General features: G+C 38.6%; 1 protein-coding gene across 1 annotated transcript; it reads left to right on the forward strand.

Annotated features, from left to right (window-relative positions):
• Positions 1 to 759: 759 nt before the first annotated feature.
• LOC144435362 (sulfotransferase 1C3-like) lies at positions 760 to 5909 on the forward strand. The gene is made up of 6 exons (XM_078123958.1): positions 760 to 904; positions 1254 to 1483; positions 2122 to 2239; positions 3377 to 3471; positions 5031 to 5205; positions 5809 to 5909. The coding sequence occupies exons 1-6, from the start codon at positions 760 to 762 to the stop codon at positions 5907 to 5909; spliced, it is 864 nt and encodes a 287-aa protein (XP_077980084.1).
• The last annotated feature ends 10720 nt before the right edge of the window (positions 5910 to 16629 follow it).

Raw genomic sequence — 16629 nt, forward strand, 5'->3', positions numbered from 1 at the left:
TACAGTACAGCATTGTACAAAAACCTTTTACTTTTACTTTGACTAACTGTATTGTCTAACTTAGCATTATTTTGTGATATTGTCATCTATGCATAGTTGTATGCCAACTCCATGCAATACAGCCGGTGGGTGCACACTTAGTGACGCCTCAAAAATTAATCTCGTTTTGATTGTTGACACTGTTCTTTGCATTGCTATTAGCTATGTAAATGAGGGGCTCAAAACATATTTCACTTTTACTATATCATGCTTGTAACCATGGTAATGAACAGCCCAATTTTGCCTTAAATTATGGCTTAGGGTTAGGGTTAGGTATCATAATGTCAGACCATATCATCAAATCACTGCTGACAACCATGTGGCATATAGTGAACAGTGTCTTTACACATATACACTGAGGTGGCAGTAGTAATTGGAGAAATAATTAATGCCTTTAACATTTCAACGTGGTGGCAATGGTGGGATTAATTCCTTTAAACCATTGATTCTTGGACTATATTCCCATTCCATGTCTGACAGCGCTTAAACCATGTTTTCGAAATATTTTAACAGGGGAAAGGTCATATTTTAGAGAAAGGAAAATGAGGGAGGGTCACATTTTACGCAACAGCCCGGTCCTGTAGTGCTGTTTTCATTGTACATATGATACATGTATGTTTGTTTGTTATCTTTGCCATCAGAACATACCAAGCTCTGGACGTAACATTTGACAATCTAATATATCATCATACTATTGATTTGTCAAGTGCCAATTTGGATATGTCGTCCGTTGAGGTTGGTCAACCCTATCACTACAATGGAGTTTACTTCCTTTCGAATCTATTTCCGAAATCAACACTCGAAAACTTGGAGGGATTTGAAATAAGGGAAGATGACGTATTTGTGTCAACATATCCAAGATCAGGTATTTAGTACTTACTATAGTATTGTCTGTCTGTCTGTCAATGTCAATGTACAGTCACTTTTGACTTAAGTGAACTATCAATTTAAATCGCGCATGTGCTAGGAATCGTCACGTAAATAACGATTTTAATAACATCACTATGTATTCAAAAAGTTGTTTTTTTCTTTCTTTTTTCCAAAATCTCAGGAGGGGGCAGCTACCCCCCCCCCCCAAGGCTACGGTACTGTGAACACGTGACCGTACGGACACGTGAGCTTACTATTGGGTAATTGCTGCCTGGAAGCTTGTTTGTTTAATGGATAAATTCAAATATGTATATAAAGACATGCTTCATTTGTTTCTTAATTAGGTACTACATTAACACAACAAATTGTCCGTCTGATCGTGAATCATGATGGCGATACAAAACTGATATCGAATACAGATATAAGGGAATCGTTTCCTTTTTTGGAGGTGTCACCATTGAATAAAGACCAACCAAATTACAAGATTATTGAGTCCATGCCGTCACCTAGACTCATCAAAACCCACTTACCCGTGGAGCTGGCACCAAAACAGATATTTGAAAAGAAACCGAAGGTATATCATTTTACGTTTAAACAATGTATGAGCCATCTAATCAACCCAATATTTAGCCACAATTTCTCTCATCTGCTACAGTTCAGTACAGTACAGTACATGTCCAGTACAGTACAGTACAGTACAGTACAGTACAGTACAGTACAGTACAGTACAGTACAGTACAGTACAGCATTGTAATAAGGGTGCATCAGAGTCAACGAAAAATAATATTATCTCGTGTGGCGGCTAATGTTGCAATGTCCCGATGCCGCAAAGAGGTCTGTGAATTTACGACGATGCTTTAATAATTCTCATGTAAACTATCTGTACAGGAGGCCTGATTGCGTTGAATCTTTAAACTGATCACGCATATCATGTTCGTCGAAGTGCAAATTACTGACCATACAAATAGTAGTGTACGCGTGCATAAAAATACTTTGAACCATATGATATACAACAGTAAAACACTGCCCCTTCGCTTTCGAAAACAACAACAATATCATAGACGTGACGAAGCAGGCTACACCGACTTGATAATATTTGAGGATAAGTTAATAACTGACACTATTAGCAATGTATGCGTTCTTTGTAGAGAATTCGTAATCGAAACGTACCGATATCTTACAAGGCGATCATATTGTCTTCTTTTATTTCAGATTGTGTATGTTTTAAGACATCCAAAAGACGTTTTGGTTTCTTATTATAACTTTTGTATACCGTTTTACCCTGATAAGTCTTTTCATGAATTCCTGGATGATTTTCTCCAAGGCGAAGGTACGTAAGGTTTTATGACGGTACTAATCGCCCCAACTAAATTTATAAATGCGCATTAACAATATGAAAAGAGTGTATTTCGAACTTTATGTAAATATTCTTCAACGAATTAATTATAACAGAATAATAATAAAGATATACGAAATGTTGCAAATCAGTCAAAATAATGATATGCATAGACGTTATGAAGAACATTCAATTCATTTGAGTTGATTTGGACAATCAATCTTTATAATGCTAATTATGCAAATTAATGCATACACAATTTACACGTGACATGAAATTTTGCCCAGCATTGTTTCCAAGTCAATCAATGAAAATCCTTCAGACAAAAAAAAGTTAGAAAATAATATGATGGAAATTATTAGACATCAACATATGTACGAAATAACTAACAATTTCTAGACGTAGTTGCTAGGTATAATTACACATATATGTACCAGAGATTATCTACACTGGTGCGCGCTCACACTATTGGTATATCGTATTTTCACTGAAGTGCAATACCGAAATTTACCGTTTCAAATAAATATATGTAATGATAACAGAACCCCATGCCACGTCACGTCAGTTCCAGTTTGGGTACTCAAGAAGAGTGTTTGAGATAATTTTGACATTTAGAAAATACGCGATTTGTCACGCCATTCATGCAATCTGATAGCAGCAGATCTGCCAAGTTATAGCCCACATAATCAATATTTTTTATATTTAAGGTAAGTAAATGGAAAAACAAAAGTTACACAATATGCAAATTAATTAGGGTGATTGGTATGGGCGAATTTTAATCATGCAGTACTAATCAGTTCTAGGCATAACCAGCTAAGAATATGTCAACCGTATTTCATTACGTTGACAGCAGTAGTTCCTGAGAAAATGATGACACTAACAAGGACACAGGCAGGCAGGCAGACAGACAGACAGACAGACAGACAGACAGACAGACAGAGACAAAACATGAACAAAAGCAAACACACATGCATGCTCGCGCGGTGACAGAATCAAAACGTCAGCATCATAAAATTCATATTCCCATTGGAGCTAAAAGTCGTCGGAAAAAACTTGAGAATACAGCTCATGATGTACAAATCAAAATGTACACACATTTGATCGTTTTACTGTATCTTACCTTTATTACAGTTATTCATGGATCTTGGTTTGCTCACACCAAAGGCTGGTTACCTCACTGCAAAGATGACAATGTTATCTTCCTAAAGTATGACGATATCGTAAAGGTAATTCTGTCATAATTATATGATTTAAAGACAACAACATTGTTCATGTTCGTTTGGTGGGAAATCTCGCTACTGAAATCTCGCTACTGAACGGGCCAGCAGACGATCGAACAAGACTTCTTGTTTATAGATAAAATTATAACACGGATCGCGAATTGTTAGTATGGTGGATAAACTCAAAACGTTGGGCATTTTTGTAACATTTAGGATCTGGAGAATCAGGTGATGATTTTAGAGTACGTGTGCTCGTTTGCCGAGAAACACCGAGGATGTTTTTTTTAAGGAACTAGACACTTGAATAGTATGATTTATTCATGTCTGTTGACGCCCATGACACAATGTGTATCGATGACAAGGACATCCGCTAAACAAATAAAGAGGGACAAGTTTCAATTCAGTGTTCCTTGGCGCATACAGTGTACAATGTAAAATCATACCAGATTTAAACTGAATGCCTTCCATAAGGGCAAAGTCTTTAGATTTTCGTTCCTACTCACAATAATTGTTGGAATGTAACAGAATATATACGATTACTTATATTTGAACATAGACCCTACACGTGTGTGTACCAACATTAATTGAATTTGAAGAGTGCATTTTTAAAATATAGCCTAATTACTGAAAATCATTAATTATGCATATTACTCATTAAAACTGAAAGCTACGTCACCAAGCTTTTCAAAACATGTGTGATAAGTTATCTTTGAAGTACGTACCAAATTATATTGAATTCATTATGCAAATGACTCATTATGCAAATGACTCATTAAAACAAAGAGTTACATAAATAAACTTAACGTTATAAGAGTACTCCCTGGTATCGTGAATCTATGGACCAAATTATATAGAATTTGAAGCTTGCAAGTCTTCATATATAGCCTAATTACTGAAAATCATTAAAATTGAAAACTACATCAACAAGATTGTGCCCCTGGTTTTGTTTGAGGTATGTACCAAATTATATTGAATTTGAAGTGTGCATTCTCAAGCTATAGCGTAATTACTGAAAATAAATAATTATGCAAACGAGACATTAGAACGACAACCAGTTCTAGCCATTACCTTAAAGAATATGTGCACCAAATGTCGTTTCAATTGAGCCAGCCGTTTTTGAGAAAAGGATGACACAGTCAGACACACAGACACACAGGCAAACATGCATACATACATACATACATACATACATACATACATACATACATACATACATACACACACACACATACATACATACATACATACATACATACATACATACATACATACAGACATACAGACAGACAGACAGACAGACAGACAGAGAGACAGACAGACAGACAGACGGGTGGACGGACGGACGGACGGACGGACAGACAGACAGACACACACAGACACACGCACACGCACACACACACACACAGACAGACAGACAGACAGACAGACAGACGTTTCATCCTTACTATGTAATCGGATACATATTTATACAGAAGGTAAAAATGACGCTCCACAACCTAAAGTGTACAAGTGTTTGATTTGTATTCAGTTGTATTACATCTTTTCACATGGCTTCTCATTCACAGGACCTTGAGGGCACCATTTCAAGATTAGCACTGTTTCTACTTCAAAGGCCATTGTCTCCATCAAAGATTACCGAGATAACTGAATTATGTCGATTTGGCTGTATGGTGAAAAACCCCAATGTAAACAAACGAACTCTCAGTGACGGAAACCAGCACCATACAATTATGCGTAAAGGTGATTCTTTTAATTTACATGTAAATCCTCCAATTCGTTGCTTTGCCATTCGGAAGCTTGTTCCTGGTCCCTCTTGAAATAACAAACAAAAAACAAGTACATGTACTACTCTGGCAGTCGAGATCTTGAATTACTATAAGATAGAAACATCCCAAAACTATTATTGTTCAATGTGGTAGAGTACACAAGTTGGTGATAGGGGTGCCTTTGTTGTGGTGCCAATCTAATCACCTATTGATGTAAAGATAATGTAAACATTGGAAGTCCTTAATCAGCAAGATCATGGAACTCAGCTAGAAACGCCACCCCTACTGTCAATATCAATATCAATATCAACATCAACTATACAACTTATAATTGTTTATAGTTTGTGTCTTATCTTAGTCAACGGAGACCTCGATTGCCAGAGTATGTAGTATTATGCATGGATAGAATGCGTCCAAATTCAGGGTATGTATTTGGTATTTTGTTCGCCAGTATGACGTAAGACCTTGAAAAAAACTTGAAAAAAATGCATAAAATGTTATACATGTATTTCAAACACGCAACGTGCAAATACCTATCGTAACGGTTAGTTTTGACTTTGTTTGTATAATTCTACAGGTATTCCAGGAGATTGGAAGAATGTGTTAACTGTGGCTGATAGTGAACGTATAGACGACGTATATAAGAAAGAGATGGAAGGTCTTGATATAACTTTTTGACATTCCTGGGCAAGGATAAATACCACTATTAAACAAGCCCTTCAGATATGTAAATTTCTTATCAGTAAAGATGTTAATGTCGTCTTATCAAGGCAACATGTTAGATGTGTATCGACGATTTTGCGATAATAAATGAACCAAGTACTCCATGTACAGTCATATATAGGGTTTCTTCGGCCTTTTTTGTATACTTTTATTTTCACAAAATAGATCTGTGCTCATGTGTATTTTTTTGGGTATTGCGATTATGCAATGCTAATGTCTGAGCTACACCAACAGTGAAAGGGTTGACTTTTGGATTTCCAAACTCAATTTGAATAATAATGATACAGTATTTAAAAAAAAATAGTCTGGATGACAACATGTTTTCTAACTAAACCCCGTCTGGTCAAAGTCGCTCAATCAGCACAAAAAGTTGTTCAACCAATCAGTGAACCACAACTGTTATAGTGACGTAAACAGTGTATAAGTAGCTGAATATACCCTATTTTGGACATTACATACATTAACTGCCCCAATAAATACTAACATAAGTATAGACTGTGTTATTGGTTTGAAATTTGTGATTGATTAACAACAAAGACATGAATGACTGTGTGGGTGGGTGGCTGTGGGTGTATTTTAAATTGCACCTCATGCATCTCACGACTTCTAGCGTAACGATTTTGACTATACTGTGAGTGGAGGTGTAAATCGTAATGATACCGTATAGGAACTAGACTATTAAAATATAATAATCTAAGTCATTCGAATTCTAGTTTGCAATGTTAGTCAAAATTTGACGATAGGTTGTGTTGGCATTACTTGTATAGTTTAGGCTGTCTACGGTCGCTGGGTCACTACTGAGGTGCATGCAGTGGAAAACGCTGAAGCACAAATTGTGAAAATGTGGGGACAAGAAATCAAAATTAGTAAAATTCAATATTTGCTCATAGCCCCAAATCACTCCAGTTGTATTCTCTTCAGCATAAAAAATCGAATATAAACAGGGTTGACTGTTAGTCTGGATGCCAACGTGATCTCCGAAAGATATGGAGTTGTAAATCGTAACGTTCGATGCCATATATGGACGTCTCGGCGACTGTAAATATGTTGACCATATTAAACTTTGCGGTGTGGATTTGTCAAGCGTCTGACTGTTGACACTCTCAGTGATCGTCCACTCCAAACGTTGGTTGGTCTCTATCTACCTCAGACCACTATATAGAAATTAGTGGTCTCAGGCTCCACCAAGCGGTAGGTCACAGGTGATGGTTGGGAATGTTTGATTGAACGCTTGTACGAGCATCGGTTATTTATGTGTTGAAGGAGATTCAAAACCTAGAATATCTATCAATACACGTGCCATGTTTCGTGGCCACGATTTCCAGGAGAATTCTGAGATAATTTTCAAGGCCAAATGTAAATCCAAGCGACGTTCGTATAGTTCCTGTAGAATATCCACCCTATTGACTGTGAGGCAGGCCAGAGTGTAGCACGCCCAATTCGATAAAATTTTTAGGTCTGGAACGAGGATAACATTCATCAGAATTTTGACACCGCCAAGATTTATGACTTTTTCTTGATTGTCCTTATTCTGATAACAGATTTCTGCCAGTGCTCTGATGACTGCTATTTTGACGTCGACACTAGTTGGCGTTGTTGGTACGCTGAGTATGTCTAGTAATGTTGCAATGTGTGTTCCAGCCAATTTTGCTGTGTCGGGTCCACCTACGGCAAAATACAAGAAATACGACAAGAGTCAGTTAACATTGAAGAAACAGACAAGGAAAAAACAACCTGTTAGACCACAGGGGCCAAGGCTTAATTAGTTATGTTATACTTTACAAAAAAAAGAAAGTAAATACACAAAAACATAATAAAACACTGACAAACATGAACGAGGGTAATTTACATATCACTATTTTAACAATGTTTCTATGTATAAACCAGTATTACAATATGTTTTCCTATATGAGATATGTGAAGTGGTCACTAACGTTTGAGATACTCCGTAAGTGGGTGATCACGCATGCGCAGGGTGATCGTTTGTAATTGATTACGCAGGGTGATCGTACTCTCATAATTATAAATACGATAACATGTAGCAATGTTATTTTTTTCACTGTATCATTTTTGTACAGGCAGACAGCATTCTGTTCCAGGTCAACCGGCTTTCATTGTGTTATATATGAATTGAAATTTTCAGGATTCAATTATTCATTTCAAGAATAAACTGATAAAGGCTCGACAAGGATCCGACCACCGAGGAGGCGATGCACTTGTCTGGACTCCTAACATGTGTACTAGTATACTGTACATACCATTATTTGCCAGATGGCCAATCTTCTGAATGGCGTCAGATTTCGTGTCGTTGTCTGCGTTACCAGTCAAATGCCGTGAGAACATCATTATATCACGTCTATATTTGTTAACTTCGTCATCCCATAACATATTATCAACTTCTCCACCTGTGAAATTCGTCCATTTCTTTCCAACGCTTTCTAACACCTGACGAAACATCGTGTGTCCTTTTCTCGACTGTAATATATTATTGTACGAATGCAAAAAAGGACTTCTTCTCAGGCAGAAGGAGGAACAAATAATATTCCACCTTGGAACACGAAACCAATAGGAATTTATAACAAACAACCCATCCATTGCATGTGATTCTGTTCCATTTTGGAATTGGTTCTGAATATAGCGCGCACTGCACTATAACTGTTTGTTTGTTCTTTTCTTCTAGACTACAGTGCATTGTTTGCTAAAATGAACGATTAATAACGAAACGTCAGCGCTTTATCGACTTGTTTCAACCAATCTTACCATTGCAAGTTTTTACGCCAATAGTATAAGCATTGCAATCAGACGTTTTGGGCAATCGTCGTCAACGTGTCGAAATAAGGCCCGGAATTGAACTCCTTATTGGAGGTACGTGAGAAGTTCAACGTTTATTCCGGGCTTCAAGGAGTATGGTCGAACGAACGAACGAACGAACGAACGAACGAACGAACGCGAGATTCGTATACGCCAGCATGCATTCCTAGATCCTGCCTGTACAGCATTCTACATTTATATTGCTTTGTCCTCATTTCATTACAATCCCGTCATGAGAGAAAAAAACAACACCTGCGTCTCCACAAAGCGTTAAAAATATTACCCGATTGTGTACTTTGCCACAGTTCGACACTATCCAGGCATTTTGGAAATTAGGGAGTCTTCAGTAATTACAGGGGGGAGGGGGTTCACTTTTTCACAAATCGGTCCACGGGGGACGACCATATTTTAGAAAGGCCAGCAGTGAGAGTAAAAAGAAGCTCCTGACATTGTTTCATACCCATAATGCCCCGCCTCAGAGTCCAGCAGTTATTTTCTGAGCTGTACACACGCACGTATGCACGTTTGCCGTGTGGTAAGTTTGTGTGACCTGAGAAACTCGACACGAGTGTGGATCATGCAAAGACCAAGTGAGACTCCCTAGGTTATAGCTATAGAGTCGTTGAGTGATCGGTGAGAGCGAGATAAGAAGCTAATCACCTACTGGGGTTGGGGTTGGGGGGACAGATTTATACTTCCTGATTTGTAGTAGGTTGATATATGCGTGATTATTTTACACAATTGCAAATTAGTTTATTGTAATAAATTTCTTTTCGTCAGTGAAGTTGTTGTCGCTGTTATGGAAGACCCTCAGACCTCTAAAAATAGTTTGTGGTCTGAGGGAAGACCTAAAGGGACTCACCACAGTGACGACATGCGCTTTGCAAAATGTAAATACCGCGGGAAATTCGAGCATGTCCGAAGTATATATGACGTAATCATGCGCGGGTAATTAAATCGAGCTCCCATTTCGTTCTCCTGTCATATGTAATTTATCAAGCACTTGCTAATAGTCTATCTACGTACATGATAATATACACGAAAGTAGCCTACCCGTACTGTAGACCCGGACTGTAGATTCGAAGAACTAGCGCTACTACGCTGTTTGCTATCATAAACTGACATTTTGATTTAAAATTTCGTTGTCCTTTTTCTCGAGCGAAAATTAAAAAAATCAAAAGGTCAGTTAGGATAGCGGAATAGTTCAGTAGCGATAGTCCTTGAAGTCTACGGGTAGTCAAAGTCAAAATAGAACATATACCAACAACAACAATAATAACAATAGATTCTCACCGTTTTCTAGATATATTGAAGACTCCTTTAGATTGAACGCCATTCGGAAAAAAATTACTGATTTTTATATGTTTCTATGTTTCTATCCGACTGTTTTATCACAACAGAGAGTACCAAAAATATCGAACTGTTTTACATTTGAAATTAAGCCGTATGAAGTGTGAACCTACAAAGTAGATGTTGCGAATAGAGTGAAGTCTCAAGGTGTTATGTTGGGGACATATTAGTTAGAAAAACACGCAAAGGTTGAACGTGAACATGAACTTTATTGAACTGCGTCATTGCAGAAACTACTAGAATAAGGTTACATCCAAATCGAGGCTAACACGAATAGTGGGCGTGTTATGATAGAGGGCGATATCACTACATCTCCCTTCCAAGTCGAGTCCTCTTTGCCTAATATCCAATAGATCAAAGAACTTTTTGAAACTTTATGAAATGTCAACAGTAACATGAGTAAGAACTCAAACAAACAAATTGTTCAACTTTTAGTGTGAATCACTTGGAAGTAAACTGTGCTGTCTTAGTCTTTTATGAAAACTATAACGAGTGTTTTTGAAACAGTCCATGACTAATACAAGCATAGTGATTGCATGCACAATATTAATGTCACAAATCTAGTTTACTTGGTGGATTAACAATTCTTCCTGATCGCGTAGTGTATTGTCCTGTGGTATCTGGTACCGCTGTCTGTATGGGTATAGCACTTCCGTTCACCATAGTTTCTTTTGTCACATCCTGTCCTTTGGAAAGAGTCTCTGGTCTAACAACAGGTGATCTAAGTAGAACTTCGGACGGAATGTTCTTTTCCCAAGTATTGATCAGGGTAGAAGTTTTTACATCAACATTTCGTTCTGGTCGCATTGCTAGATGACGAGTGTTGCGACGAAGTGTTCCTTTCGGCGTTTGTACAATATATGATCTAGGTGTACCAGCAGCACGAACAACGGTTGCAGGAACGTTATCACCTTTAACATACACTTTATCTCCTGGCGATAATTTGCTGCGCTCCACTACACGATGGCGGTTGTCATAGTTACGTTTCTGGCGGTTTCTCAATACTTCTTCCTTCTCACGCAGTGAATATGAATCTGGAATGTGTGGCTCCAGATTATCTGGTAGAATCGGTACTGTACTGCGTATCCTCCTATTGAACAATAACTCTGCTGGTGAGTAGCCATTCTCTAGTGGTGTTGATCGATATGCAAGTAACGCCTTGTTGGGATCATCCAATGATGTTAACAACTTCTTAACAGTCTGCACTGCTCTTTCAATTGCGCCATTCGACTGAGGGTAATGTGGACTACTTGTCACATGTGTAAAATCATAGTCTAATGCAAATTCCTGAAGTTCCACAGAAGCATACTGTGGTCCGTTGTCTGACATTACAGTTTCAGGAACTCCGTGACGTGCAAATATAGACTTCATAGATCTTATAACTGCTGCTGATGACAAGGAATAGAGTTTTGACAACTCTACATAGCGTGAATAATAGTCGACGAGTGCAAGGTATGTTGATCCATGCCATTCAAGCAAATCAGTGCCAACTTTCTGCCATGGGCGTCTTGGAAATTCGGTCGATATCAATGGTTCGGCACGATCCTTCTGACTTTTAATGCAGGTTTCACAACTTTTCACTAAGTTGTTGATTTCATTGCTGAGACCGGGCCACCATACTGCAACTCTTGCTCGTGCACGACATTTAGATATGCCAAGGTGACCTTCATGGATTCTTTGTAACAGTTCCCCTTGCATTTCCTTTGGAATCACTAGTCTACTACCTTTCAGAAGAAGACCGTTATGAGTGGTTAACTCTCCTCTTACATGCCAATATGGTTTTGTGATAGGGGACAGTTTTGGCCACCTGGGCCATCCAGTTTTGACGTATTGATTAATCAGCTGACAAACTTGGTCATTCGATTGACAGTTGCGAATCTGCTCCAGACGTGATTGAGACGCTGGCAATCCCTGGTAAACAGCATCTATGTAGGCTGTTGTTTCCTCTTGGAGTTTATGATCTTCAGTTTGCAGTGATGACTTCAGTGGAGAACGCGAGAGAGTATCGGCTGTAACCATATTTGTACCTGGCACATGTGAGATTGTATATGAGTATCTCATCAGTCTGAGGCGGAAGCGTTGAACTCTTAGGGGTAAGTCCTCTAAACTCTTGCCTCCTAGTAATGGTACAAGTGGTTTGTGGTCAGTTTCAATATGGAAATGAAGACCCAGCAGGTAATTATTGAAGCGTTGACATGCCCATGTGATAGCTAATGCTTCTTTCTCTATCTGTGCATACCTCTGTTCTGTACTGGTCATAGCTCGTGATGCATATGCCACTGGCCTCCAATGTCCATCTGTCTGCTTCTGTGCTAGAACTGCACCGAGACCATATGATGAAGCGTCTGCAGAGAGTAGTGTCTCTGATTTAGTGTTAAACAAGGTGAGTATTGGTGTAGAACTTAGTAATGACTTCACTCTATGAAAAGCTTGGTCTTGGGCATCAGACCAGTGCCACGCATTTTTCTTTGACAGAAGATCTCTGAGTGGTTTTGTTGTCTCTGCTAAGTCTAGAGTGAATTTACTCAGTTGGTTTGCCATTCCCAAGAATCTCCGTAACTCAGTAATGTTGGTGGGTTTATCCATCTCAACAATTGCCTTTACTTTGAGTGGGTCAGCACTGATTCCATGTTCACCAATGATATGGCCAACAAATTTTACTGACTTTACTGAAAACTCACATTTGTCTTGGTTCAATGTCAGTCCCGATTTCTCCAATCTGCGCAAGACATTCATTAGTCGTATGTCGTGTTGTTTCTGATTTTCTCCGAAGATAAGGACGTCATCTATTTCACAGATTACACCTTCCAGACCATCAAGAATTTTCTGCATACGTTTTTGGAAGTGTTCTGGTGCTGATGAAATTCCAAATGGTAACCGCTGGAATGCAAATCGTCCAAACGGAGTCATGAATGTCGTAAGTAGCTGTGAATCAGGATCCAAATCTATTTGCCAAAACCCACTGTTAGCATCAAGTTTAGAAAACACCTTTGCTCCATGTACCTGTGCTAAAATGTGGTCGACTGCAGGTATTGGGTGTAATTCCCGACGTACCACTTCATTGAGTTTTTGCAGGTCCACACATATACGAACACGTTCAGAGTTTGGTTTGGGCACTACCACCATGCCTGCACACCAGTCAGTTGGCTGATCAACTGGTTTGATTACCCCAAGGTTTTGCATGCGTACCAGTTCGTCTTTAACCTTTGACATGAGTGGAAGTGGAACTTGCCTTGGAGTAGTAATTGCATGTGGACATGCATCATCTCTGAGGTCAACTTTATATGTACCCTCAAGCTTGCCTAGTCCAGTAAACAGGCCTGGAAATAGCTGTTTGTATTTTGCCAGTTTATTCTGTTTCTCTGACACACTGCTGAGATTAGCTCTTGATAATATGTGCAATGATTCTATAGCTGGTCTACCTAGTAACGCCTGACTTAGATGTTTCACAACATATACATTTTGGCATGACTTGGCTGTATGCTGGCGGCCATTGTGGTTGGAGTCTAAGTGTAGCACTCCTTTTATTTTACCAACAGTTTCCAGTTTGACTTGTCCTGGGCCATACAGTATTCTGTCAGCAGGCTGGAGTTGTGATGATTTGAATGTTTCGTTAAACATCTTCTCTGATATGGCAGTTACATCTGCACCTGTGTCAATTTTGAACTGTACGTTTTGACTGTTGACAGACAAATTTACCATCCATGCTTTGCTTCCTGTTGCTTCTATTTCACCAAGGAATTCAGATTCAAATTCAGCCTCTTGTAGTACATTCATTTGCTTTGGTTGGTTTGATTGGTCATGGTTCCTTTTTGATCTGCAAACTTTTGCAAAATGGCCAATCTTACTACATGCATTACAACATACGTCCTTTGCTGGACAGTTAACTCTGTTGTGGTTGGATTGGTTTCCACACCATGAACATCTAGAGTTGTTGTTGTATTTATTGCCACGTTGGTTATTTTGTCTTCCTGTGGAACGTCTGTCCTTATAAGTATTGTCGGATTTTTGTTGAAACCCATTCCCTTTGGGCTGTTGTTTCTTTCTATAATTTCGCCCTTTATTGGACTTCACTGCATCCATGTTGTCACTACTGGCACTTGTAGGGCTTCGAATTGTATGCTGTTGACTCTTTACTGCTTCACTTTGACGTGCTTGATCGACAGCTTTTACTAAAGTCAACGTAGAATCTAACTGTAGCTTCTCAGAAAGCTTCTCATCAAGTAAACCTACAACAATCCTGTCACGTATCATTTCTTCGCGTAGGGCACCATATTTACAATGTTCGGCCAGTCCGTATAGCGCCGTAATGAAACTGTCAACGGATTCGCCTGGCTCTTGTTTACGGTTGTTGAATTTCGCCCGTTCGAAAATGACATTTCGGCGGACTATGAAGTAGTTTTCGAACTTACTTTTAACGACTGTGATGTCTGCGAGTTGCTCTTCGGTGAGTTCAAAGGACGGCAGGATTTCATCCGCTTTATCTCCCATTGTGTAGAGCATAGTGTTGACTTGCGACGACCCATCCTTGGCTGACAGACCGGATGCGATGCAGAATCGATCAAACCGCTGGATCCACTTCGGCCATTCGTTTGGCTTTGAAAAGTCAAATCCATCTGGTGCTGATACTTGAAACGATGCCATAGTTTTCTAGTATCCCACTTCTGACACCATGTTATGTTGGGGACATATTAGTTAGAAAAACACGCAAAGGTTGAACGTGAACATGAACTTTATTGAACTGCGTCATTGCAGAAACTACTAGAATAAGGTTACATCCAAATCGAGGCTAACACGAATAGTGGGCGTGTTATGATAGAGGGCGATATCACTACACAAGGTAGTTCACGTTGTTGTACAATTCCTAGTACTAGCAAAAGTAGGACAAGACATGATAGTTCAAGTGAAAATATAGTTTATGTTTACATAATGTCAAATAGTAGGTTTTTTTATAGATTGAAAACCTAAAATATATACCCCTTTTCATACATATGACCACTTTACTGTAACCCTGCGGTGACCATGTACCAGCAGCGTTGATGTCTTTCTCGCCAACTGTGCAGACTATAAAGCAATGCATGCGATGTAATGAAACCTGAGACAGAACTACTTGACCTTTCAACTTTAACCACATTCTGCTAATGAAGTCGTCTGCAATATGCCATTTCCACCAACTTATTTCTGTCACTTCTTGTCTCGGTTCCATTTTCCATTTGTAAATTTTCTTAAGACTTATTGCTTTATTTGTTTGATATGGCAGGCCAGGTGTTGACATTATAAACACTTGTGCATACATTTATTCTTGTTTTCACTAGAGGTATTTTATACACTTAGTGTTTTAAATGTAGAATGCACCCCAGGGACTAATTTCACTGGAAGTCAAAATTCTCAAAAGCTCTCCTGATTTTGCCTCTTGGTCCGTTTGAAATTATAAAAGAAATGTTTGGGTACGTTCACCGAATGGACACTCTTTTATTTTGTTATCAGTGGCCATATTACATTATTAAGATTTTTAATTTGGATGTCATTTTGACCTCTATGTTAAAAATATGCACAATGACCCCTGATTTTTGTTTTGTTTTTGATTTTGGTTTTAACTGAGAATGAATTTGGATTTTTTTGGACAAAGTAACGCCCGAAGTTTAAGATTCTTTCACAGTTGCATACAATAAAAAAATGTTAAAAGTACGATTATTGTCTATCTTGGAGGAATGGCATGCACAATACTGAAGATAGGTGCGATGTTAGGTAAAGTTTGTCATTCCTCATTTCCTCCTCTCCCTTCATCCACCCCTCGCTCCCTCCCTCCGTCAGTCCCCCCTCCCTCCCTCCTTTCAGCCAACCTTCGATCGATCCATACAATCAAATTCATGATGAAACTAGGCTTATGTGAACACTGTCATTGTGTCTAACAATTTTATTTAACTTCCTTCGCTCTAAAAAGTTCATAAAATATTTACACGTTTACAATTGTTCAAGTTGTATATGATTTCTATAAATATTTGAGTTGAAATACAAAGATATCCAATCCGTTCATAGTCTATTCATTTCATCACTTCCTCGTCATTCTCAGTGACGGGAGAGTCACATGACACAAAAGAAGTGACACCATTGGTTGTCAACACCTTATCACGAAGACTATCAGTGGTCATGTCTTCTGTGAATCTCTCATTCTCTCCTCCCTGACGTACTTCATAAATTTCTACGTCACTCAATTCCTGGGTGTCGTCATCATTCTGCAGTACTTTAATCTGGTTTTTCAAATCTTCTATTTCTTTGTTGGCATTTGTGAGTGATTTCGTCAGCCGTCTATTATTACGTCTTAACGAAAACATTTCTGTGTCCACTTTCTTGTAGCCGTCAAGTTTGCTCTGGAGTTCGTTGACGGTTTTGGTTAAGTCCTCGATATTCAGCTCATATTTGAAATTGTCTTTCTCAATAGAATCAGCTTGTTCTTCTGTAAATCGAAGATCACTCTTGACATCTGCCAAATCTTCTTCCAACGTGGTTTTGT

This window comes from Glandiceps talaboti, chromosome 5 (genome assembly GCF_964340395.1).
Source record: "Glandiceps talaboti chromosome 5, keGlaTala1.1, whole genome shotgun sequence".
In the NCBI taxonomy this organism is placed as follows: domain Eukaryota; kingdom Metazoa; phylum Hemichordata; class Enteropneusta; family Spengelidae; genus Glandiceps; species Glandiceps talaboti.

Coding starts and splice junctions, on each gene's coding strand:
- LOC144435362 (XM_078123958.1), top strand. CDS start 760: ATGTCGTCCGTTGAGGTTGGTCAACCCTATCACTACAATGGAGTTTAC. Junction 905..1,253: donor GTCAACATATCCAAGATCAG/GTATTTAGTACT, acceptor TTTCTTAATTAG/GTACTACATTAACACAACAA. Junction 1,484..2,121: donor TATTTGAAAAGAAACCGAAG/GTATATCATTTT, acceptor CTTTTATTTCAG/ATTGTGTATGTTTTAAGACA.